This window comes from Hippoglossus stenolepis, chromosome 23 (genome assembly GCF_022539355.2).
Source record: "Hippoglossus stenolepis isolate QCI-W04-F060 chromosome 23, HSTE1.2, whole genome shotgun sequence".
NCBI lineage: Eukaryota > Metazoa > Chordata > Actinopteri > Pleuronectiformes > Pleuronectidae > Hippoglossus > Hippoglossus stenolepis.
Window position 1 is genome coordinate 11561369 of NC_061505.1, and position 25462 is coordinate 11586830.

The 25462-nt window shown below is 42.4% G+C and overlaps 2 protein-coding genes across 4 annotated transcripts in view; one reads left to right on the forward strand and one right to left on the reverse strand.

Annotated features, from left to right (window-relative positions):
* Positions 1 to 1876: 1876 nt before the first annotated feature.
* Positions 1877 to 13335, forward strand: si:dkey-85k7.12 (interferon-induced very large GTPase 1). Its single transcript, XM_047338780.1, has 5 exons — positions 1877 to 2008; positions 3584 to 3664; positions 3776 to 3851; positions 3936 to 4106; positions 7262 to 13335. The coding sequence occupies exons 2-5, from the start codon at positions 3641 to 3643 to the stop codon at positions 11944 to 11946; spliced, it is 4956 nt and encodes a 1651-aa protein (XP_047194736.1). The 5' UTR covers positions 1877 to 2008; positions 3584 to 3640; the 3' UTR covers positions 11947 to 13335.
* A 1-nt stretch (position 13336) lies between these two features.
* The window catches only part of nlgn2a (neuroligin 2a), a 170314-nt gene continuing 158188 nt past the window's right edge, over positions 13337 to 25462 (reverse strand). For 2 of the 3 annotated variants that reach the window (XM_035148837.2, XM_035148836.2), the window contains 4 exons: positions 22258 to 22523; positions 20479 to 20632; positions 18998 to 19364; positions 13337 to 18339 (listed from right to left, as the gene is read on the reverse strand). In XM_035148837.2, coding sequence (XP_035004728.1) covers positions 17505 to 18339; positions 18998 to 19364; positions 20479 to 20632; positions 22258 to 22523 — 1622 coding nt within the window. In that variant the 3' untranslated portion in view covers positions 13337 to 17504. The remainder of the gene's footprint in view (positions 18340 to 18997; positions 19365 to 20478; positions 20633 to 22257; positions 22524 to 25462) is intronic. The other variant, XM_047338781.1, reaches the window with a different exon arrangement.

The window sequence follows — 25462 nt, forward strand, 5'->3', positions numbered from 1 at the left end:
TCCACCATGCTTGACAGATGGTGTCAGGCACTCTTCCAGCATCTTTTCACCTGTTCTGCGCCTCACAAATGTTCTTCTGTGTGATCCAAACACCTCAAACTTTGATTCGTCTGTCCATAACACTTTTTCCAATCTTCCTCTGTCCAATGTCTGTGTTCTTTGCCCATATCAATCTTTTCTTTTATTGGCCAGTCTCAGATATGACTTTTTCATTGCCACTCTGCCTAGAAGGCCAGCATCCCGAGTCGCCTCTTCACTGTAGACGTTGACACTGGCGTTTGCAGGTACCATTTAAAGAAGCTGCCAGTTGAGGACCTGTGAGGCGTCTATTTCTCAAACTAGAGACTCTAATATACTTGTCTTCTTGCTGAGTTGTGCACCGGGGCCTCCCACTTCTTTCTACTCTGGTTAGAGCCCGTTTGTGCTGTTCTCTGAAGGGAGTTAATACACCGCTAGAGGAAATTTTCAGTTTCTTCGCAATTTCGCATGGAATAGCCTTCATTTCTAAGAACAAGAATAGACTCAAGAGTTTCACATGAAAGTTCTCTTTTCTGGCCATTTTGAGAGTATAATCGAACCCACAAATGTGATGCTCCAGATACTCAACTAGCTCAAAGGAAGGCCAGTTTTATAGCTTCTCTCACCAGCAAAACAGTTTTCAGCTGTGCTAACATAATTGCACAAGGGTTTTCAAGGGTTTTCTAATCATCCATTAGTCTTCTAAGGCGATTAGCAAACACAATGTACCATTAGAACACTGGAGTGATAGTTGCTGGAAATGGGCCTCTATACACCTATGTAGATATTTCATTAAAAACCAGACGTTTCCACCTAGAATAGTCATTTACCACATTAACAATGTATAGAGTGTATTTCTGATTAATTTAATGTTATCTTCATTAAAAAACAGTGCTTTTCTTTGAAAAATAAGGACATTTCTAAGTGACCCCAAACTTTTGAACGGTAGTGTATATCAGATATTGAATGGTTGAAAACCGGAATTTCAGCTTCACAAGTCTTTACAAATATATATATTTTTTTTAAATATGCATTTTTATAAATATAGTCTTTTTGTAACTCTTGTGGAATACAAACACTGTAAGTCATTCTCATTTAAGCATTACTTTTGCCAAACTGGATATGAATGTCAAATATTATATTAATAAGTATTGTAACTGTTTTCAACAGGACAAATATTCGTCCTTGAAAAGCAAAGCTGAATCATGGTGCCTTTCACGCAGACCAACCTGTGTAAAAAATCTGTTTATGTATATAATATAAATACAAAATAAATACAGCAAATCTGTTTAATGTCCCTTTTATTATTGCAATTTTCATTACAGTGTAAACCCAATTGAACAGAGTTTACACACACTGAACCCTTAAGACCTTTTTAAGTGTGATTTTTTTATTTATCATGTTGACATGTTCCCTTTGTGCCTTTTTATTCAATAAATCAGACATTTGGAGTGAAACAAGCCGTCAACCTGATTGTTTCCACCTTTACAGAGCAGTAGACAGATGTTAGTCTGAAAAAGAAAAAAGAACTGATTCAAAAAGTTTTGAGATGTTGCAAAACTAAGAACTCAATCCTGTCAACTTGTGAGTGGGGCTCAGCAGCTTGAAACCAGAATTACTTACACTTTCACAAAATCGACGAAGTAGAGAATTTCCTTTCATAGTGAATATTTGTGTATAACATTGTGTGATTCCCGCTTCGTCTACATTGATTTCCTCACAAATTAATTCTGCAACACAGGGAACAGGAACACTCTAAGCCAGCTGAGGATTTATCAACTGCCATATTTTTCATTTCCTGTAAACTTGTCTTATTCTGGGAAATCACATGATCAAACCAAAAGTGAAAGTGTTTTGACCAACAGAATAAAAGGAGGGTGTCTGCTAGCACAGGTCTATATTGGCATATGCAGCGAAGTGTGATGTTTTATCTACAGCAACAGGACACCTACGAATACTGGATGAAAGACTGCGGCAGATCTCTACAAAGGTGAGTTCCTATAATGTTTTATCAGTTATTTTGTCAGAGAACAACCTTTATTATTTGGACAAGTGACAAGCATTGTATCCTGATACTGCCGATACAAACTTGGCATGTGGCAACGTGAGTCTTCAAGCAGGAAATGTGTAACTGTTTGACAGGTTCAGTGGATGTTATTATCGTCCTACAATATTACACCACCTATTGTGTCTCTTTCGAACTGTCAAACTTCAGTGCAGTCAACCTTTATTAAGCCCTTGACTATGGAGATATTCTGAATTCCCATGCTTCGCTCTCAAAACTCAAGCACCTAACTCCTGTGCGTGAACAACAAATATCGAACCCGTCCCAGATAGATGTATCATGTTATTCATTTCTGAAGCTCTAATGTTGAAGCTTCCAAACTAACTCACGTCTCTTTTTCTCTCATTTAAAATCTGATGTCTACATTATGTGATCTATTAACTACTGGAACTGGAATAACCACAAAATAAAAGGACATTTAACATTTATTCCAATTTATTTACAATTTATTTTGTCCTTCACATTTTTACCCCGTTAAAGTGCAATACAATAAAGTTAATTATATTACTTTATTATCAATTGGTTAAGCATTAAAGGGACCACACCTAGCACTTTGTTATACAACTCTATGTTGCCTAATGATGAATAAATGAAACATGTACTATGGAAGTCAATGCACTCTCACAGAGGTGAATTGCACCCATTGGCAGTTTTTGGTTAACAGCGCCCCCCAGTGTTTGTAGTGTTAACCTTAGATGTCCCTCATGTATGCACTAATGTTGGCAGAACTGGTTCCACGTAACAGGTTCCACTTAAAATGGAGTTAACTGCCAACTGCCCTCGAACTTGAGTCCCACATTTCCCTTTGAGATTCAAAGCTTTGTGATATGGTATTATTTTGATAAATGTTTTTGTCTTCTCCCTGTTTCTTCATTTTTTAATTTGTTTGGCTGTTCTTGTGATATATTTGTGTTATTTCGTGTCAACTAGACTTCCTGATGGTTAAATAATTAAATAAACAGATAAATAAATACATTCAAGGTAAAAAAAAAAGAAACAAAGAATAATGACTTCTGTTAAGTTCCTTATATTTGACAGTAAAAGCTGTACTCTTTACTCAACTTCATTTGCATGACAGCTGACGCTATTATTTACTGTTGTTGATTTGACATTCAAACCATGATTGGCTTATAAAATATGATGCATTGTAATATATTTTAAGGATAAAACTTTTCAATGAAATTAACTCCACCTCAAACCAACTATAGCAGTACCACATCACTTATACATCACTACTTCAATCAATTCAAAAATTTTAATAATATGTAAAATACTTTTACTCTGATAATAGTGTAAATTCATGAAGCAACAGGCCAATGAGTTAAGGACTTAAACTTGCAACGTAGTATTTTGCTTTGTTGTATTGTGAAAACTGGATTAATTCATCCATCATGTTTCAGGGCCTCTACCCATCAGGCGCTCTGCTCAGAGTTTTGTTCTTTGACTTTACTTGGCCTTTAACTAAACATGCAGCATAAACTTGTTTCTGATTACTTTAAGAGAGAAGCAGATTTAATAATCTGGACCGAGTGAGACACGACTGACACTGGACCCAGAATGGATAGGTCAGGGGAGGAAGAGGTAAACAGCTTGTTTTTATAGTTACAATTTTCCCATTAGCGATTGTGAACGGGATTATGAGTCGATTAATTACACTTTAAACTGCTTTTTGTTTTTATCTCAATTATCAAGGAGTTCTTTGACACCAACTATACGCTCCCTGAGCGTTACAGTGAGGAGAAGGATCCCTCAACAACACAGTCTAACTGTAAGTGTGCCAGTCCAGTGAACAAAAGAACATGGTGTGATCTGGAGGTACTGAGAGGTATTTCTTTCTCTTCTCTTATGACAGATGTTTCTCCACCAGAAGAAGTAACACCTCTCTGTTCAGACACAAGGACTGTTTCAGATCACTGCAGTGACACACTCAGAGGCAGTGGGATCATGGAGGACTCCAGCACTGTAGATGTTAAGGGCAGGAATGGAACAAGAAGCACGGCAATTGGAACATCTGCCAATACACGTAAGTGAAAGAAAATAGTAGTTGCAATAAAAATTGTGAAGAATTTAATCTCAAAACAAGAAATTCATTCAATGAGAAGCTTCACCAATGCATGATGCAGTCTTTAATACTCAATATGTGCAACATTTCTTTTTTTATCACGCTACTAGTTGATGAAATTATTATAACTTTACAGCATGCCAGTTTAAATTTAAACTGCAAGACCCACCATAATATATTCATAATTCTGGTTATATGTGTGATGTATCTATTAATATCAACACTATAGTAGAACATATTCAAGGATGTAGCTTTTGACTGATCGCAATGATAAATACAGATCTATGATATTTTATGAGTAATTTTTTTAGATGACTAATTTGACACTAAAGCAAGTCAAATGACAAACAAACAGAACAGGAAACACATGCCTCCTCTCTTAAAATGTCCAGTGTGTAAGATTCAGGTTAAAGAGATCTATTGGCAGAAATTAATCATCCTACATGTTTTCAATACTGTGTTTCATCTAAATTGTACGAATTATTGTTTTCTTTACCCTAGAATGGGTCCTTTATATTAAAATACTTTATATTTACATCAGGAGCGGCTCCTCTCACGGAGGCCACCATGTTTTACAGTAGCCCAGACTGGACAAACTAAACACTGTTTTAGAGTTTTTATAACTACGGAAGCTACCACAGGTTCTCTTTTATGTTTGGAAAGTGAGGTGAGGGTGTTACAGCATGCAACTTCACCTCTAGATGTCACTAAAGCTTACACACTGAACCTTTAAGTCAGTGATTCGCAAGTGGCGTTTCAGTGGGTCGCGGGCCTTTGCCTGGGCAAAAAATAAAAGGTTAAGAAAAATCCTGTGCTTTTATTTTGAAGGGATGTTTTTGCAGCGGAGTGCCATCTATTCACACTCCTTAACAGTATTTGTTAATGCCTTGTAATGCTAATAGACACCCCATTTCACAGCATAGAAGAAAACCCCAAAGTATTCTCAGCTAAAGCTACATAATTTGTGTCTTTTGAAACTACTTCTCAGTAGTTGGACTTTTTATTTCATGTTTGTGCATGAAAGCACTGTTGAGTCTGTTAAAAGGCTGAAGTTACTGAATTTTATGTATGTTGTATTACCTTGTGTCCTTAAGATGCACTTTTTGTTTTTAATTAAAATGCATCTAATTGAGTGTAAAGGGAATATTTCCTCTCTAGCATCGCCACCTGCTGGTCGTTTTGGTTTATCATTAAACTTGCTTTTGTGTTGGCATACTGTGATATTCTGTACTATCTCAGGTTCAAACTGCACCATCTTTTCATTAAATAAATTTGAGAAGTTGAAACTTTTCCTCGATTTGGGTCGCGCTTGTCATTAAGGGGTGATGGTGGGTCCGAGCCAGACCAGTTGAGAACCACTGCTTTAAGTTAACATGAATGCACCAAAGGTCAATGAAAGTCAACTTCTTACAAAAACACTTTTGCATTCATTAGTTGCATATTATCACCATCCAGTGGCCAGAGATTCCATCAACAAATCAGGTCATTGGTATTTTGCATGTTTCTGACCACGGAGTTAGTAACACGATGCCCTGCCAGATAAGTAAAAATAGACATGAACTATTGAGGATTTCTGAAGAATTGGGTCCACACTTCCTCCGGAGTTTGCCTTTCACGCATGAACAAGGTAGCAGGAGATCCTCTGCTTTGACACGTTCACAACATCACAAAAATCTCCGGAACATTCAGGTGAAGGGAGATGCAGCAGGCAGAGGCAGGATGCAACACAAATTCTGCTGTTGAGATCTATAGTTTTTCTTACAGCACATCAACACCTGCGTCAGCTCTTATCACAAAGCTCTCTTAACACCTTCGTTGGTGTCTTCTGTACGTGTAAGGCAATGCTTTTTCATCAGGAGATGTTTGTTTATTCCATTTATGAGTCTGTTGCTCGAGGAGAGTTGGACAGGGCTGTAGAAGGGCATCAACCCAGCAGCAAGACCGGTATCTGCTCCTTTGAGGAGGATTTCCAATTGGTTTCAGGGTTTCAAGGAGACTGTTGGGCCTTGTCGGGCATTGGCACTCTACGGAGTGACATTCTAGTTTTGAAATGTTAATTATTTAGAAGGTTTTATTAGAGATTCAAATATGACTTTATTACTCTAGTCTGCGAAGAAAAAGAGTTGGAGAAATTCATTTTACAGTCCACAACTACAATGACAAAGTCGCTACCTTCTCACAAAAAGACCAACTGCGTCAAAACATTAACAAGCACCAACAAAAACATAACAGAAATAAATAATTCAGCTGCTATTTATGAATGGTCAAGTTGGAGAGTGTAAAATTAGAGGTCAGATTTATTTAATGAATGTGACCAGGGATTGTAGATTTGACCATCTTAGAATCTTATTCACACATAAACAGACAGTGAAAAAAGAGACGTGGTTTTCCCACTTAAAAAATGACAAATTGGGTCACTGGCACTTCACAGGAAATACTATCAACGTATCTTGATTTTTGGTCTAACTACCGGTCCTACCTGACTACAGGGACACTAATATGATATGATCAAAGAGCCCCTAAGGCATATGGCCTAAATATATGTTTGTATGTTTATAGTATATGCTTTAACCTATTTACCTTCACCAAGGATGGTGTGTTTTCATCTGTTCTTCTATGTTTGTTTCTTTGTTAGTTTGCAGGATTACACAAAAAAATTACAACAAAACTGAAACTGGTGAAAGGATGCTGTGTGGGTCAGGAAAGAACTCATTAAATTGGGGTGGATATGGATGAGGGGGCAGATCCAGGATTTATTTTCAGAGTCTTTAACATTGCATTATAAGACATTTGTTTGACATTTTCACTGATTTCCCAGGAAATAATCCACGTATCTTGATGGAAAAGATCCGAAATTTTTAGTGGGAGTATGAGCTCTATACTGAAAGACATCTAATTTGTTTGTCTGTTAGTTCACACCAATTCACAAACACTACTGGTCAGATTACCAGGAGACTTAGTGGAAGAATGGGATATGGATCAGGAGGAACCCATTAAATTTAGGAGCAGGTATACAGCCATCAGGGGAGGTTTTCACTCTCTTTAACATGGTGAGATAGAACTTTGATCTTGGCAGACGTATGCCTGATTAATAATCATTGTTTTCATGCCCACAGAGACACAACTGCAGACCTTGTTGGAGGATCTGGGCTTGAAGCAGCGCTACACAGAGAAGCTAACACTGAGCGAAATACTGCAGATTGACCTGAAGGCCATCACTGATGAACCTGCCAAGTGCCACTCAGATCTTCCATGGTATTTCTTAAAGAAACTAATGATGGTAAATGTGACAGCGAGAAATTTACAATCAGAATGTGAATCATCCAATGACGGAGCAACTGAAACGACTGAATTTGACTTCAGTAATCAGAGCGACATGACAGACTCAGGTGACAAGGTAAACCCCCTTGACGTAATCACTGCTCTCTTCCTGTGTTCTGATGGGTTTGTGCAACAGGAAATGGCCCTCAAAATGTCCATGTGTCAGTTTTCTGTGCCTCTCCTGCTTCCAGATTGTGACACAGAGCAGTGCAAACTCATGCTTTGGGCCATGAGAGACATTGTTAAAACGTACAGACCTCAGTCACTTTTACAATCCAAGGGTTTTACTGAAGAAAGAATTGTTCTCTCTGAAATTCCACTGATATCTTTTGTGAGACTGGGAGAATGTTCCATGTCCAAGTCAGAGATTCTCAATAAGCTTTTGAGCAATGACTTTTTTGTTCACCATGATATGGAGTGTGGTGACACCCGTAGAAGAATATCCAATGGCCTGACTGAAATAACTTGGTACCTTCCTTGTGGGAAAAAAAACATTGATATTTTCAGTGAGCCATTAGCTGTAGCTAACCTTCGTGGGGACATTGCTTCATTTGAAACTCAGTTTTCTTTCTTGTGTCAGACATCTGCAGCAGTGTTTGTGTTCTTTGACAATTTGGACCCTGAGTGCAAGCTGCTAACCAACCTCCACCACAAGGCACAGATGTTTTTGGTCGGTAACCAAGAAAGCAAATGCTTTAGTATGGATGCTCTAAAAACAGTAGCAACAAAGCTGGGCTTAACAAAAAACATCATTACAAAGACCAAGCAGAACAATTATGCAGACTTTGTCCAAGGTTTGCGGAAAAAAGTCAACGATGTTATTGAGAACACAAAGGAGAAGATGTGCATTGAGAAGATGGCTGACATTGCCCATGAATTGGGAATCTTGGTTGATGAAGACTGTCCAGAGTGTCAGACTGCCAAGGAAAATGCAGATGCCATAACATCAAAAATTCTAAACATCCCTGACTACAAAGCCACTCAGCTTCCCTTGCATGGCGAAATATGGAAGGAATTGACAATTTTAGAGAAGGAAGGATTTCGACTGAAAAATCTTGGATCTGAAGACATAGAAACATACAAAGCAGGGCTTCAGAAAAAGAAAGAAAAACTTCGGAAGAAACAGAGCTCTGAAAACATATCAGATGCCATGACGTGCTTCATCAGTGCAATATCAAGCCCAGGCATAGAGAGACGTTATTTCCTGAAATGGATGCGAATGAACCTTGATAACCTGTCTCGAGAAAAACTGTCTGGCCTCAGGAAGCAGTACAAAGAAAAATGCAAAGATGCTGAGAACAAAGAGGCCCTCAAAGTCATTGATAAAGAGCTTTCCAACAGCTCACTGGGAATTGAACACTTCTTCCGTGAAATGGGTCAGATCTATGAAGCTTCAGTTTCCCTTCCAGAACAAGATCTGTCACATAAACAACTACAGCATCTGCCCAAAATCTGTGCAGGATTGTTGCTTGATGGATTTCCCCTGGAGCTTGTAGATGGAGATGCATCCAACATACCTCTCACATGGGTGAGTGATGTTCTCTCTCAGCTCAATGAACTGGTGTCTCCAAAGAACAAGATACTGGTCGTCACGGTTCTTGGAGTTCAGAGCACAGGAAAGTCCACTCTTCTTAACACCATGTTTGGAGTGCAGTTTGCAGTCAGCAGTGGCCGATGCACTCGAGGTGCTTTTATGTTGCTCATCAGAATCAATGAAGATGTCAAAAAAGACCTTGACTGTGACTTCATGGTCATCATTGACACTGAGGGCTTAAAGTCAGCAGAGCTTGCACAACTGGATGATAGCCATGAGCACGACAATGAGCTCGCAACACTTGTTGTGGGGCTGAGTGACATCACCATTATCAATATTGCAATGGAGAATTCCACACAAATGAAGGACATCCTACAAATAGTTGTGCATGCGTTTCTCAGGATGAAAGAGGTGGGCAAAAAGCCTAAATGTCAGTTTGTTCACCAGAATGTGTCAGATGTTTCAGCCAATGAGAACACCCAAAGAGAGAGGAAACTGCTCTTGGATCAGTTAAACGAGATGACACAGGCAGCAGCCAAAATGGAGAAGAAAGAAAAAAACACCTGCTTCACTGATGTCATGGAGTACAACCCAGAAACTGGGAACTGGTACATTCCTGGACTCTGGAATGGAAACCCACCAATGGCACCAGTCAATGCAGGGTACAGTGAAGCTGTATATCAGTTCAAGAAAAACATCACCCAAATACTAGGAAACTGTGAGTCCTCTGCTAATGACATCTTGAAGTTTAAAGAGTGGATGTCAAGCCTGTGGAGAGCAGTGAAGCATGAAAACTTCATCTTCAGCTTCAGAAACAGTCTAGTGGCTGATGCATACATGAAGCTATGCACAGAATTCAACAAGTGGCAATGGGACTTCAAAGAATCCATATACAAGTGGATAACATATGCTGAAACAACCATCTCAAATTTAGGAACACCTGCTTCCAAATCTAAAATAGTTGACATGAGAGAACTCATCTTGAGTTTGAAAAGTGAAGTCTCCACAAAGCTGATGGAATTGGAGAAAGAGCTTCTTGAAAAACTGAAAAACTATTTCGAGCAAAAAGACGGCCATGTCCATCTCGTAGAAAGATACAAAGAGGACTTTGCAAACAGTGCAAGGAGTCTTCGACGAGACATGGAGAACTCTGTGTATAGTCAACTCACAGCAGCGGCTGAAATCAAACAGGGACAGACAGAAGTTCAAAAAATCAAGGAAAATCACACAAAAGAAATTGAAAGAGCAGTGTGTGCACTGATCGATGAATGTCGAAAGAAAAATATCCAGATGAGAGATGAAGAACTGAACCAAGAATTTGATAAGATGTGGAAAGAAACAGTAAAGAAACTGTCTTTTTCCAAACAAGTGCCAACAAATGTCTTCACCAGTGTCTCCCACTACTTAAGAATAAATCTCTCACCCAAAGGGGGTCATGCATGTGAATTGCTGAGTAAAACAAAACTGCAAGATTGTGGCAAAACGCCTTTCATATATAAAGCCAAAGGAATACTTGAAAAAGCTAAAAAGGGGGCGAGCAATTGGCTACCCATTCAAGATCCCACAATCAGGGTACAGAAGATAGCTGACAACATCATAGATGAATGCATTCAGTATGTGAAGGAAAAAGGGAAAACAGATGCACCTGAAGCAGATGCAAAAAAAACTAAAAACTACTCTGATGCTTACATCCAGGAGATCCTTCGCATTATTGATGAGAGGCTGCAAAAGCATGAGGATGTAATCGTAGAAATTGAGTTTGAAGTTTCTCTAAAACAGCACATCTGTGGCATTGCAACCAGACACTTTCAGAAAATGCACGAAGATTTCCTAAAGGAGAATGACCCTTACGTATGTCTGAAGAAAAACAAAGAAATGTTTTGTGATACTTTCAAAGATGTGTTCCATCAACGGGACCAGAGCCAGAAGAAGGCAGAAGAATTCACCAAACAATGTTTGAAGCCTGCAGTTGAAAACTTTGTCTACAGTAAACTGGGTCCTGCTATCATTACTGAAATGAGGAAACAATCACAGTTCAACACAAGAGTCTACTCCCAGTATGACATTTTACTGGATTTGCTCTCAAAGCATAGCTTCAGGGAGTACGTACGGTACATTCGCTCATATGAGGTATATGTAAAGGAGTGGATACTCGACCAAACAGTGAAACACTTATCAAAAGATTCTAAGATGTTTGAGCTAGTGGATCCGCATCTTGACTCAAGTATCAGCAGCATAAAGGCTGCAATCCACAAGGCCACAAAGAAAACAAGTGCTGACTTGAAAACATTCATTAACAACTTCTGTCAGGAACTTGGTGATACACTGGTCATTTCCCAGGATGCACTTGGTGATTTCATGATGCTGAACAAAGCAAACCAGGAACAGTTTGCTCACTGGTTCACAGAGTTTGTGAATAAAATGGAAAAAGCTCTAAAGCAAAAGTTTAAAAAAAGAGACATCAAGATGATACTGAAACGTGATGATTTCAAGCCCCAGAATGAGCTTTTCACCCAAGTGATTGGATGTGGTAAACAGTGTCCCTTCTGTGCAGTGGCCTGTGTGTGTGGAGGTAGTAACCATTCTGAGCATGAGGCTTCACTGCATAGGCCACAGGGTCTGAATGGATACAAGTGGGAAAAAACAGAAAAACTAGCCACTGACATATGCTCGTCATCTGTGGTGAGTGACAACCTATTTCACTGTGATGCTACTAAAGGTGAATGGATCTCTTACAAAAATTACAAAGACATCTTCCGAGACTGGAACATTCCTCCAGATGGAAGCTATCAGGCATCAGACTACTGGAAATATGTAATGGCAACGTTCAATGAGGAGTTTGCAGTAGAACATGGTGCAAAGCCTGCTGATATTCCTACAACCTGGAAATATATCTCACTTCAACAGGCAGAACAGAGTCTCAAAGAGTCATTTAACATCAACTGAGAGACAACAAGCTGTCTGATTAGAGAAGTGCACCTGATTATTCCACTTTGTTGGCACGTGTCGTTGTGACGCAACTTCCACTTGGGATTTCCTCCTGGCTTGTGTTGAGTGTAGCATGTTAGCCTGTTGTCGCTCGTAATAAAACACCAACAAGCAGAGCTTATGAGAATGGTGTCTATTGTTACCAATGTGCTTCAGAGCTTTTTATATCAACGTATCGATGTTAATGCTAATGCTAATGGCTAAGGTAGTTGCTTGCTTGGTTAGCAGTGCATTGTTTTGATGTAACACCAGTTGCTAGCCTGGTTCAAGGACCAGCTGAGAGTGTGTTTAAGTAGTAAAGGTGCGTCTGTTGATATTCACACCATTCAGTTTTAGTGAAGTTAATTCACTCTAATATGCTGTTTGAAGCACTACTGTGTAACTGTACTGACTTTAGTTTAGTAGTGATGTGTAAAATCGTATTCCTTCGATATGAACAATACATCAAAATGGCGATTTAAAAACGATTGTAAACGGATGTGTTACAGTTAGAGTGATAATTCATTGATACTGCTAAAATGTCAATTTAATTTTTTATAATATATCGCGATTAATTGTTTGTCAAATGTTGTCATGATAAATAGTTAATATCACTGTGACTGCAGTATGTTGTTATTCATATGGTTGTACTGTACAGAATGAGATGTTCCAAAAGACGTCAGTGAGGTCTCATGTTGGAAACAGAGGGAGAATAGAATAACCTACTTAGATCCAGGACATCCCTCATAAACGTGATGAGAAACAATGAGGATGTAAGGACATAGAGTTTGAAGTTTCTCTAGAAGTTAGTGACATCTAGTGGTGAAGTTAAATGTTGTAGCTGAACACCCTCACATCACCGTCCCCTTCCAAACAGGAAAGAGAACCCGTGGAGGTAAAAACTCAAAAGGCCTTTAGTTTGTCCAGTGTGGACTACAGTAAAAAAACAAAACATGGTGGCCTCTGTAGAGAGGACCTGCTCCTGATATAAATATAAAGTATTTAAATATAAAGGGCCCATTCTATAGGGTAAAGAAAACAACAATTCTTACAACTTTGAATAATTTGTAATAATAATCCAAACAATGGATGTTTGTTTTGTTGATGTGTTGCACTGAACAACACTTTTTGAAACTGACTCTATGTGTTGCAATTGCAGAAATGTTAACAATAATATTTTGGTGTGACTTCTGCTGCATATAATACTTATTTTTACATCCATATATGTGAAAAAGAATGTTTTTCTCTGGGTGTGTAAATAATCAGATTCATGATAACCTGTTAAATAGTATAGTATAATAATAATGAAGGAAATGTAATGGATCTCTAAGAGTTTTTAACTGTCTGAATAAAGAAACAAAATCAGCAGTCTGGCTATGAATGTCTTTAATGTTTCCCAGATCAGAATCACAGCATACAGTGTATAATAACTTCTAAAGTAAACAGAAATATCATCACCTCATTTATTTATATAGTTTTACTGTACTTTTTTTAATAATCATCTTTTTTTCTTGAACTCCATTATTTAACATTTTCTTCATCTCAAGTCTTGGGTTTCTGAATTCAACAAAGAATTTAAAAACAAGACAACAGGTGCAACTTCGCAAGCTGAGGATTTACGTGTTTGCGTTTGTCATTGTGAGTTGTTTACCATGTGCTTTCGTGCATCACTGACGTGACACGGGATCTGGAAGTAACGTCACTGACGTGCCGGAAGTCGCCACGTTTCACTGAAGCGGTTTCAGTTGGACGAACGCAGCTCTGGCGATGTGCGAGCCTCAGGGCTACTTAGGCCCAGCGTGTGTCCACATACATACGACCAGATCCACTATGAAACAATGTCCGTCCCTCAACCAATTGGAACACGAGACTCTTTTCTGCTACATCGCGTCAGTGTAAGAGCAACACAACCTCCATAAACACATCGCAACACAGTGTGTGGAAGGGAGACGCTGGGCGGCATGTGTGATGGCGTCGCTCGATGAGGATATGAGGCATCTAATGGTATCAAAGCCCTCATGTCTGTCCCACAGGTGATTGAGTGGCAACATGTAAACATTGCTACATGTGAAGTGAGCTGACATTTAACTGACCGCTTTTTAAAAAGTCCTGACCGTGACACTGGCCATTACATTAGTGAGCTGGCAAAAGGCAAAGCTGGCTTTCCTCAGTATTTTAGCCTCTGGATGTCACAGCAATCACGCAGCACATGTTCATCAGGAGTGGGTGGATCGTTGAGAAACAAAGCGATGCAAAATTATGAGGGGGGGAAACAAGACGAGTTGAGGCTTCGATGATCGCAAACCACATAATTTAGTTGCATGTTTAAAATTTAGTAATAGTAATATTAATTGGAAAACAGCTAATGCTAACTACAGCATCAGGCCCTCTGTCATGGGGTGGGGGGGAAATCTGCTACAGTGTCTGATGATGCTACAGAATGCCCACGTCATGATGGGCAATGTGAGAACAAGATAGCGTGAAGAAAATATGACTAAATGAACAGCGATTGGTGGTAAGCAACTTCTACTCACCAACTTCTCTGAAGCCTCGAGCTTGAGGCCTTTTCTTTTTAGTTTTTTTGCAAACTGCACCTGTTGTCTTTTGTCGTCACAAAATAAGCATTTCATTCATTCACTCAAAAAGAAAACGAAAAACAAACAAGAAACTTAATATTTACAAATATTTTGTCTGTTTGATTCTTACACTTAAAAATGTACAGTTTGGATCCTCCACCAGATGTTGTGTGTCTCTGTCCTGCCACCCGGTTTGGTTTCTTTTTTTCTTCCTGTTTCCTGTTGGGCAGCCCTGTGGTGAATCTGCCGAAATAGCGCCCTCGAGTGTTGCTTTAGAAAATAGACAAAGGAATTGAAACGGACCAAACTGAACACCTGGTTTCCACCTCCAGCCGTGTCGTCGTGGCCGTGCTGTGGCGAGGTTTTCTTCACAACGCCCCGGGGCGAGTACAAAAGGGTTCACGTGGATCTGATCCCACAGATCCGCCGTCAGACTGAGTAGCGATGTGGCAAACTTTGCGGGTAGAAAGATGACCATGCCTTTGAACTTCCTCACTTGCTTCCTTCCTCCTCTCCTTTCGTTCTTCCGATATTGATTAACTGATACATTTAAGGCTGAGAGTCTGTATCCAATCTCCTCCCAATGTCTCGTCCCCACAGCGTGCACCTTGCCTTGCGCCGCTGTCCCGTCGTCTGTTCCAGAGCACTGCCTGTGACACACCCGAGGCAGTTGTCTTGTGTTTAACATTGTGCACATTTTTCCCTTTTACAAAAACTCTTGACAAGAGCAGCCGGGCACTGTATACATCTCTCCCACACCACCCTGTTAGGCAGTAATATCATAGAAAACAAACAAACACAAGACAACACTGGTGACTAACTTCTCTCGTACTGGGTGGAAGCTATCATTGGTTTCCTGTGGGCTCAAATACCAGCACATCAGTTCAGCTAACTTACTGTATTAATCACCCATTTTCCAGTGTTATTTGAGATCCTTACCCCCCTCCCCCCCCCAAAAAAAGAGAGGAATCAGAAACATCCGTTATCATGTGTGTTGCTTTTACCCTGTGTCGGAGACCTGAGCCCCGTTTTCATCCTGCAGCGGCTATGAAGGCCCACCGGTTACCCTCAGTGTGCTTAGGAGTTCTCATTTACAACCGGTGAGCTCACGAAAACTCAACTCGCCCCGTGAGCCAACACAATGGCGTGTGGCGCGGCGCTGACACAGTGAAGTCAGGTGTCTTGGAGTTTCGTGGTCGCAGTGGGGTAGTTGCGGGCGATCACGTGGTCGTGGAGCGTCAGTCGTGATGTACAGAGCTAGAGTCCTGATGAGGGGAGGGGAGGGAGGGAGGAAGAGATGGAGGGAGAGAGGGGAGGCAGCGGGAAGGAGCTCATTCTGGAGTCGAAGTTTTTTACCGTGGGGATCATCCTCCAGCCTGTCTGCCTTTCTATCTCCTCGCTGTCTAATTAGGTTGCACCTATGCCAATGTGAAGGAGCTCTGATCACACACACACACACACACACACACACACACACACACACACACACACACACACACACACACACACACACACACACACACACACACACACACACACACAAAAGAGAATATGCATGTGCTGGAATCAGGGGCGCAGACAGGAGAAGGAAGGTGCATGTAAAAGCGCAAGGGGGGCTGTCGGTCTCCGCTTTGTTTCTCACGTTCGCTGAAATACAAAAATAATGTCGATCACGCCGGCTTCAACAACAGATCTGCAAACTCGAGTAGAAAAGAAAAAAGCAGATGGACAGAGGAAGTAGCTACAGTTGCATGATGGGATAGCTGTTGGTGCATTGCTCTCCCGGTTTAGAGAAATTCCCCTCCATGAGATTATGAAGGAAAGAAGGAACGGAAGAATGTGTTCACAGTTGTTGCTTTGACTCTAACATCTTCTGAGATTTGCAGGAATGACTCTTTCTTTAAGAAGAAATGATTGCTGGGAGGTGAGGAGGTGGATTTTCTTCTTTCTTTTTTTTTTTTGGGACTTACTTCAGGATTTTCTGTGATGCTCTCATTCTGTGAGGTTAAACAGACTGATATCCAAAGCGGACCGGTGTGATTTTTGAGTAGATTTGGGAAACGTGCATTGACAGATACAGTGTCCTATCCCCCGCCGTCATCTTTAAAAATAATTCATGCATAGATCCCCGCTGAGAAAACCCCTTTTATATACTTTCTCCTTTGTACACATTTATATATAACTATATATAATATCATTTCTCTATATCTATATTTTCAGAAAAAATTCGTTCCACAAGAAACAACGATTAAACAAATGATTGAAAAAAAATTAAAATAAAATAAAAACACAATCGAGGGCCAGTTTGGCACTTTGTCATGAGAACACACAGCATCTGTTAGTTGACAGTAAATGGGAATAGTCAAGAATTTTCTTTAGGTTAGTTTTTTTTCCCTCCCTTGATGAGAACGCAAACACAGAAGTACATACTTGGCACCAAGAATGCTGGTAGAACAAAATATCAGATATCTGTCTTTTCATAGCTTTATGCCAACTGTATGCACTCAATGTCCCCTCCTACAGCTCAGTACAGTAGAGCAAAGGGGGGAGAGAGAATCGCATGTTGAATGAGAGGAACAAAAGCAGGGATAAGACACAGATGTAGAAAAAGAGAACGATATATGCACGTAAAACACCAGTGAGAGAAAAAAGAATTGACACTAAAGTAAAAGCACATGTCCCTTTGACAAATGTCAGAGGGCTTCAGTCTGGAAACAGCAGACTTCCTTTGAAAACAGTATCTGTAAAAGATCTAAACCGCCCCCAACTGGTCATCTGCTGCCGTGCAGTTCAGTTGCTTCTCCCCGCGGCGCCAGTGGAGGGAGCTGCTAAGTTTGACAGCACATGAGGAGTAAGAGCATAAGAGAGCAGAGAGGCCCACATCTAGAGGCCTCCCTCCTGGATCAGTAGCACAGCCAGTCTTACTGGTCCTCGGGTGGTGCTGTGTCAGGGCAGTCCCTACTATACCCTGGTTGTGGAGTGGGGGTGGGGCAGGGTGTTGTTGTGGCCAGTGGAGGGGAAGGTGTTGAAGGCATGAAGAGGCTGCATGCTGGTGATGGTGCTGGGGATCATGGTGATGGTGTTGGGCGTCATCAGTGGCACGTCATCCGGGGCCCGGCGTAGTGCCAGTGTGTAGTCGGGCGGGCAGGCGGGTCGCAGGATGTCGTGGGGCCGGAGAGGTTCCATGTCGTGGTGCGCGTCGTGCTCCGAGTGCTTCATCTGTAGGGACATGATCTCCTCCTCCTGACTGTGAGCGAGGTCGTTGGCAGGGCCGCCCCGCTGGGGAGACAGCCGGTGGCGTCGCATCTCGTGTCGCTTGTCGCGCTTGTAGTAAAGGGCGGCGAAGGCCAAGATGTTGAGGAAGAGGAGCGATGCACCCACGGCGACTGTCACGCTAAGCTCAGTGGAATAGTCCCTCATGTCTCCAGGGAAGAGGTCCTGGTGTGGACGCTCAGAGCCCTCTGGCTCCAGTTCAGAGGGGAATGTAGGGTAGGGGTTACGGGTGGTGGTGCGAGGGCCCGGTGTCCTGGACCAGGGTCCGTTATTGCCGCGAGGGCCTGCCGGTGAGCGGGTAGTGGTGGGGAAGAGCACCTCATGTAGACTGTGGAGGTGGGGAACTAATTCCAGCCAGAAGGCCACCTTGTTGGCCCTGTAGTTGTCTCTAACACGAGGTTTTAAGCCTATGTGGAGGTATTGCTTGTCCTTTGAGTTGAACTTGGTCCAGATGACCTCCTCAAAGCGGTTGGGCTTGGTGTGAATGAACTTGGTGTCCTGCGGGACTGGCAGGTTGGGATCCCTAGTGGACGACAGAGGCAGAATCTCAGTTATAGATTTCAAGTCAAGATCTTAATCAATCTGGTTTAAGGATTTCTTCACTGTGTAGATTTAAACAAGACTGTCCAATTTAAGCTTTTCACAACTCTACTAGAGAAATCAGCCCCCCATCAGAAGCTGCTTTCAGACATGCACTGAACTCTGGAGATCCTCCAGACATTCTCTGCATGTGAGAACGCAAATGTATCACCCCAGCCCCCAAATAAAAACTCCAGAGAATTTCAGAATGAGCCTGTGTGATAAAACAGCAGGAAATTCTCCGGAGGGATTCACCGAAAGCTACAAGTTGATGACTTTTCGATTGCAAAACTGGAAAAAAAAGAGGTGCGTAGAAGACACAGACAAAGACGTCACCGTGAGCTTTTGGTGATAAGAGCTGACACTGTTGTTGATGTGTTGTAAACAAAAACACATGATCTAAGCAGGGGAATTCATACTTTACATCCTCCGCCTGCTGCACCTCCCCTTGCCTGAATGCGGAGTTCTCCCGGAGTTCATGTCTGAAAACAGCTATAGCGTGCATCTTTATTAACACACACTTGAACTCTACTAGCAGCACCACAGAGCAAAAAGAAATTAAAAAGATATCAATTTGAAATAAAAAGATCAGCAAGGCCTACCCAGTCTTGGCAAAGTTGGTCCAGTATGTCATGACCACGGCACTCAACATGACGTCATTCTTCGAGAAGTTGCACGGGAACAGATCCGTGGCGCCGATCATGGGCACACCGAACACGTACGGTATCTCATCTCCATGGGCGGCGTCGGCCCACTCGGGTCGCGTCTCCGTCTGGCAGTGGTGGTAGAATGTGTAAAAGTAAACCGGGGACTGAAACTCAGCGTGGAGCTTGGCGGTGGCCACAGCCGGCGCCACCCACTGGTGGTCTGTAAACAGAGCGAGGAGGGTCTTCCTCCGCATGTCGCCGTTGTCCCTGTCCGCCCAGTCGGTGTACATGAACTTAATGGTCTCCCTCAGGATGTCTTTGCCTGGAGGATAAGATGTGGGAGAGGAAAAGGGACACCATGTTTAAACAACCTGCGTGTACCCGCTAATTAATTGGAATGACTGAAAGAGAACAGTATATCAGTGGTGGGTGTGTTTGCATGTGCTGTATGTGTGCGGGATAGAAAAAGAGGAAAGACGAAAACAGAGGATGTGCCTCTCAGAGTCCAGAATGAGTGACGGGGCACTTGAGATGGAGCGTGACTGCGTTATCCAAATGTGCCTGTATTTTGACTGTGGCCCGCTGTGAGGGCTCTGCAGGTTGATCTGTGAGGAACAACAGCACTGTGATTGGGAGCTGGCTGCCTGGGGGATGATGAGTGACAGCAGTAATTCCCACAGAGCCTGAAAGGCCACAACGCAGACCCACCGCGGTGACAGATAATCTCAATGACATGCGGCGTCTTCAGTGTGCTTGTCTGCGTTGATTCGTTCTCCGGGCTCACGTTTGTATGTCGTCGTATTCTTGGCCCACACAATGTTTTCAAGACCTTCATTTCCACGGGGAGCTGCTGTAGATGTATATTTGTTGAGAGCATATATTAATGTAAACTATATTTATATGTACTTTGCTTGAGTGGATTTATTTTTGGGTGGTTCTCACTTTTACTCCACTGCAAATATCTCCACTTTCTAGTGCATGACATTTTTACAGTGCATCGCGTTACATGTTTACATTTATCTTTTCTAAAACTAAAGGCGAATGGATCCACTGATCAGGCTGATCCACCGATCCACCAATCAGAGTGAACAGGTAACAGTAGACCCCGCCTCCTTCAACGAGACTCAGCCGTAATGATGCGGTAGACCATTGCTTTAGGGAACAGCTTACACTCTGCACATACTTTTAAGTACATTTAAAAGCAAGTACTTACTTACTTTTACTCAGGTATTAAAGTTAATGTTCTACTTTTACTAGAGTGCATTCTATATATTTGGCTATTTATTTTCACTTTTACTCAAGTAAAATGTTTGATTAATTCCTCCACCCCAGGACTTAGCGAATATATTTATTATAGTAAAATTTGTGAGTAACCAATACAGTTCACCTGTACAGCTATACATAAAAAATAAACAAACACAGTTGGCGTTCCAGACCTTCAGGGTATCCGTAGAGGTTATCGACGAAGTTCGAGATGGTGTAGTCGAACGCCGCGGCTGAGATGCCATCGTTGTCCTCGCTGTCATCGACGAACTTCAGCCCCTCACCTTGGTTCACTCCTATGAGGATGTCGTAGTTGAGGAACTCCCCCTGGTGGTGCAATAAGGGGAAAAAGTGCTGAAATTGCTTTCCCAGGTGTTATCAGCTTTTTTTTTAGATAATCAAAAATCTAACTTCCCTACAGCCACAGATGATGCTGAGCTTTATGTGATATTCATGCCAGGAAATGTTAACCTGCATCGTATCATCTCTTTGCATGAATAAGACATGGGTTTATTTTTTAATACTAGCCTCCATCATCACACGAGGATAAGTACCTCAAAGAGAAGCTCTAAACAACGTTCTTCAGGGTTTTGGCTACAGCATTTCAGCATGGAGTTCTTCACAGTGTCAATTAAACAGGTCTGTTTGGGACGGGCTTCAATTTTTTGGCCCTCAAATGCTCACGTCGAATTATTTCTCACAGATCCTCAACTGTCTTGGGGAGCCACTGAGTTTGGTCCCTTGAAAACATAAGGTAATAAAGTATCTGCAAAAGTCACACGGAAGATGATGTGGGAAATAAGGAAGAAAAGATACAATGAAATTCTCCTGTACAAAGTAGTTTGGACTATTTCTTATCTTTTTTTCCATTATTTGAAAAACGTCTACCCATCCAGACATCTTCAAGTTATTCACTCTCTGATAGAACTGCTCCCAGCATTGTGCACTTGCACCCCCTGGTGACGGTATACTTGTATTGAAGGATCCCAAGCAAAAAGGTTGTGCATCACAGGCCTGTGTACATGACCACAGTCGTTTTTCATGGTGTTTTTGCAGGAGATCACAGCAGCTGGTAAATGTCCCCACCAGAGCATAACTCATGCTCACACTCTGTATGGGAGTTTCTCTTCTCTTTATTTAAGAGCGGGGTCTTTCAGCTTGAGAGCAGAACTTATTTATTTCAATACCTTGACTCTGATTTATCCTGCTTTTGCTCGGAATTCCTCCAGCTTCAGCTCTTCTCCTCGAGGCACGCGAAAAAAGCCTCCCCTCTGTTTTTTTCTTCCGCTCTCGGATTTTATTTGTGCAACAAGTCCGTCAGAATTTCCCAATTTCCCACAATTGTGTTGTTGTGTTGTTGAGCTCCTGGTAAATGAGTTTAACCATCGAAGCCATACAGAGTGAAGCCCTGTCTCTTCAGAGTATACACCACCTCCCCTTGGTGGGCTCGGTGTAGGTGACAGCCTCACCGATCACATTCTCCAGGAAACCGCTCAACGCGAGCCAGGCAGCAGATGGTGGGCTTGGTGATTCCCTGGATGTTATCACGAAGAACTTTACGGTGACGCTTGGTGCCTCCTTTACGGAGTCCTTTTCCCTCCCTTCCTTTTTTAGAAATCGGACTTCATTGAATTTCTTCGACAAATATATAAGGTTCCAAGAGGAAATCGTACAATAAAAGGAGTACGTACATAGGAGAAATCCGAGGGCAGACGTCTCACTCAAGCTAAGATGCAGAGTAAGCTCGAGGAAAAGAGCTGAAGCTGCAGCACAGGAAATCTAAACTCAAACGGGGTATATTGGAATGCGAGCGCAGGGTTTTGAGCGAGAGCGTTACAAAATCTGAACGCAAAAATCAATAAGTCCTGCTCTCCAACTGAAAGACCGCGTCTTGAATATAGAGAGGAAAAAAAAAACCATAACACTGCAGTAATATTGTCATGTTCCCTCACCTGCTGCATGAGGATCTCAGGATCGTCGGGCACCACGTCGCCATCCACCACGGGGCCAAAGGCAATGTGGTAGCGGGCTGGCTGGATGTCCTGGTCCACCAGCTCCCTGAAGTTCTTGCGTCTCAGGCAGTCGACCAGGTCGGCCGTCTCTGTGTAGGTGCAGCCCACCTTCCGGGCCAGGATCTTGGTGTACTTGAGGGGCTGGTAGTTGACAGACCAGCTGGAGATGGCCGTTCCACTCTGGGCTATGGCCCTGTGAAACAGACCTAAAAAGGACGGATGGAAAAGAAGCTAAATTATTCTAATGTCGCAATAATTTATGGAAAAAAATGTTTGTGATATCATTTTTTTTGCCTTTTTGCAGGCAGGATGTAACGACATGTAAAGCTGTTTGACTGAACGTCAGTGAGAAAGGATGCAGCGAGATGATTTGATGTGCGAGCAAAACTGGCAGATCAGGAATGGAACTACAGAAAACATCACAGATAAGAGCCTGCGATGGTGCTGTAACTCAGAAAAATGGAGGCAGGGAGTAAGCTTATAGCTGAGATTTTGAAAGACCACTTTTCCTTTCCTTTCTTTCCTCAGCGCTCGCTCAGCTGTTTGTCTGCTTCTCTTGGTGTCTCTTTTTCTCTGCCTCCTTAGTTCTGCGTGTCCTGAGCTGTTTGAACCACTCAAGCGGGCCGCCAAGGGGCCGGCTGCCTGACTCGTTTCTGCATGCGCTCCTTTTTTCTTTCCCTACCCTCTCCTGGGCTCAAGATTGGTCAGTTAATTATTAAGCAGAGCCGCAGAGCCCCCCTTTCCCTGGGAAATCAATTACAGTAAGAAGTAGCTCGGAAACAGCTATACCTACATATCTGCACTGAGACAGACACAGAGAAGTGGCAGCTGGGTATTATTTCATTCAAAATAAGTTTCTTTGTACAAGTGCCTCTTGCCTTCCCTGCTCAATACCTTCCTCTACTTGGCTACTTCTCTGTTCGGATATACCAGGTCAGAGAGTTTTCTTTTCTCTTTCTCCAGCGTTACCTCAGCAAACCTCAACCTTTCCCTTCCTCCCTCCTCTCCTCGTGTTTCCCTAAACATTAGATACCCCGGATACCGAAGTCCCCTCTCTTATCCCCCACCCTCCATCATATCAGCATAATTTTACAGTCCCTCACTCCATCCTGTCTGCCATTTCCATCCTGCACATGTCTGCTGTCGGGCTTGATTTGTGATGCTGTGTTGTTGACATGATCGGTGTCCCTTGCGGGTGCAGATGACAGACTCCTTACCTGATGGGGGAGAGGGTGGGGGGTGGGGGGGGGGGTTGCATGACAGACAGGCGACGTCTAGTGGGCTGATGTTACACCGTTAGATGATGATGACGAAGACGAAGACGATGATGACGGGGTGATGACAAAGCAGAGGCATTTGAGTGGACCGGCAGCAGAGGGGGGTGGGTGTCAGTGACAGAAGACAAGGGGGTTAATACAAGGTTTCTGTTACGGTTCCTCTGCTGCTCATGTTTTCCTCTGAAAGATTAAGGATTCAACCAGAACAGTTTCGTTCTTTGTCGCCATCTAAAAGTAAGCCCAGATTTTCTTGGACAGAGCCAGTCTGCAACATGTCCGGTCAAGTGAAAATAAAATAACTTATCTGAAAGTGGCGCATTGTAAAGAATACACTTCTTCACGCACTTATAGATAGATGCGAGATTTGATACTGCTTTCACGTCTGCACTTTAAGTATAGCTGCTTTCAGACACACACTTAAGCACTATGAGAACGCAAATGTACGAATCAGTTGCTCTGGACGTAAAATGACAGAGTGAGCTCACGTGGAATTTTCGGACATTTTCCAACTTCTCCTGGACGCGGCTGACCTGAACTCTGATCCGGACTACATTTTCCAAACATTTTCCGAAGTTCATGTCTGAAACGGCTTTTGAGGCTGGAGCTGGGGGCTTATTAGCCTGGCTTAGCATATTGACTGGAAACAGGGGTGAATGGCTGGATAATATCTCTTTGACACCAAAATTAGCTGGTATACGCAGGTTATCTAAACACAGATAAACCTGCTAAAAAAGGGCGATAGACTCCTTTCCTATTGCCACTTGAGAAGTTTGCTTTCGTCCCCCCCCGGTGCGTCATGTTCAACGTCTTGAATGTGTCAGAAACTGGGGCATTCTCTCCCCTCGCTGTCTTGCCAATTCAGCGCGTTCAACTGGATGGCATCTTTCCATCGGCGCCGATCAGAGCCGGAGCAAATCAAAACCTGTGTCAACTGCAGAGTCATTTGACCTGGGAATGAATGCAGATTGAAGCCATTCCCATTCCACTCTATAGAACAACTTTGCCTACTTCATTCAAGATGGGCTAATATTGTCAACGTTGTAGTCCTTTTGTAAAAATGTTTATTTTTATATTTTTATTTGCTCTTTGCACGTACAAGTCCAAAGCAATTTATGGCCAATGTCATACTAACTATATAACCAGAGGGGTCCTAGGGGGGATTTAACCAATCAGGGGATAAAGGTTGGGTGGGCCTAGGTTAAAAAGAAGGGTTAACAGACATCAGTTTAATTATAGAGGTTGTATTATATGGACACTGTGAGATGGCAGTGGACAGATGCTCACTCAAGCTTTGACGACACATATTTGTCTTCATGGCACATCCATGCGGACAGAATGAGTCAAAATTAGAGACGTGTCAGACGTCTGCTTGGTGCTTCAGACACACACACACACACACACACACCCGCACAGACCGAGCGGTGATTGAAATAGATGTGCGGTTCTGTGAACATACTCCCTCTAATCTCTCTTTCTTTTCACCCACCATTTCTTCCCTGTTGCTGTCCGTTGCGGTTTGTGCGTGTGTGAGATGGAAGATGAAAAGAGGAGAGAGATAGTGAGTGGGAGTCGTCGAGCGTCGCGGAGAACAGAGAAGATGCGATCGGAGGAGGACAGCTTCAAGAACAGCGTGATCAAAGGCGGCGAGTGCGCGACCATTTGGCTGCGGGTCGTCAGCCACACTGATCTCAATTCAGATCAAAGTCGACTGGACCACAGGCCTCTTCTCCTTTGGTGGTGCAATGTTAACACTTAGCCCCTCAGGGTGTGTTGTTGATAATGGAGAGCATTAGGTCAGATAGATGTGGGATAAAACCTCTCTGCTGCAGAGCAGTGGACCGTTAACAGAGCCAGGAGCGCTTGTCAAG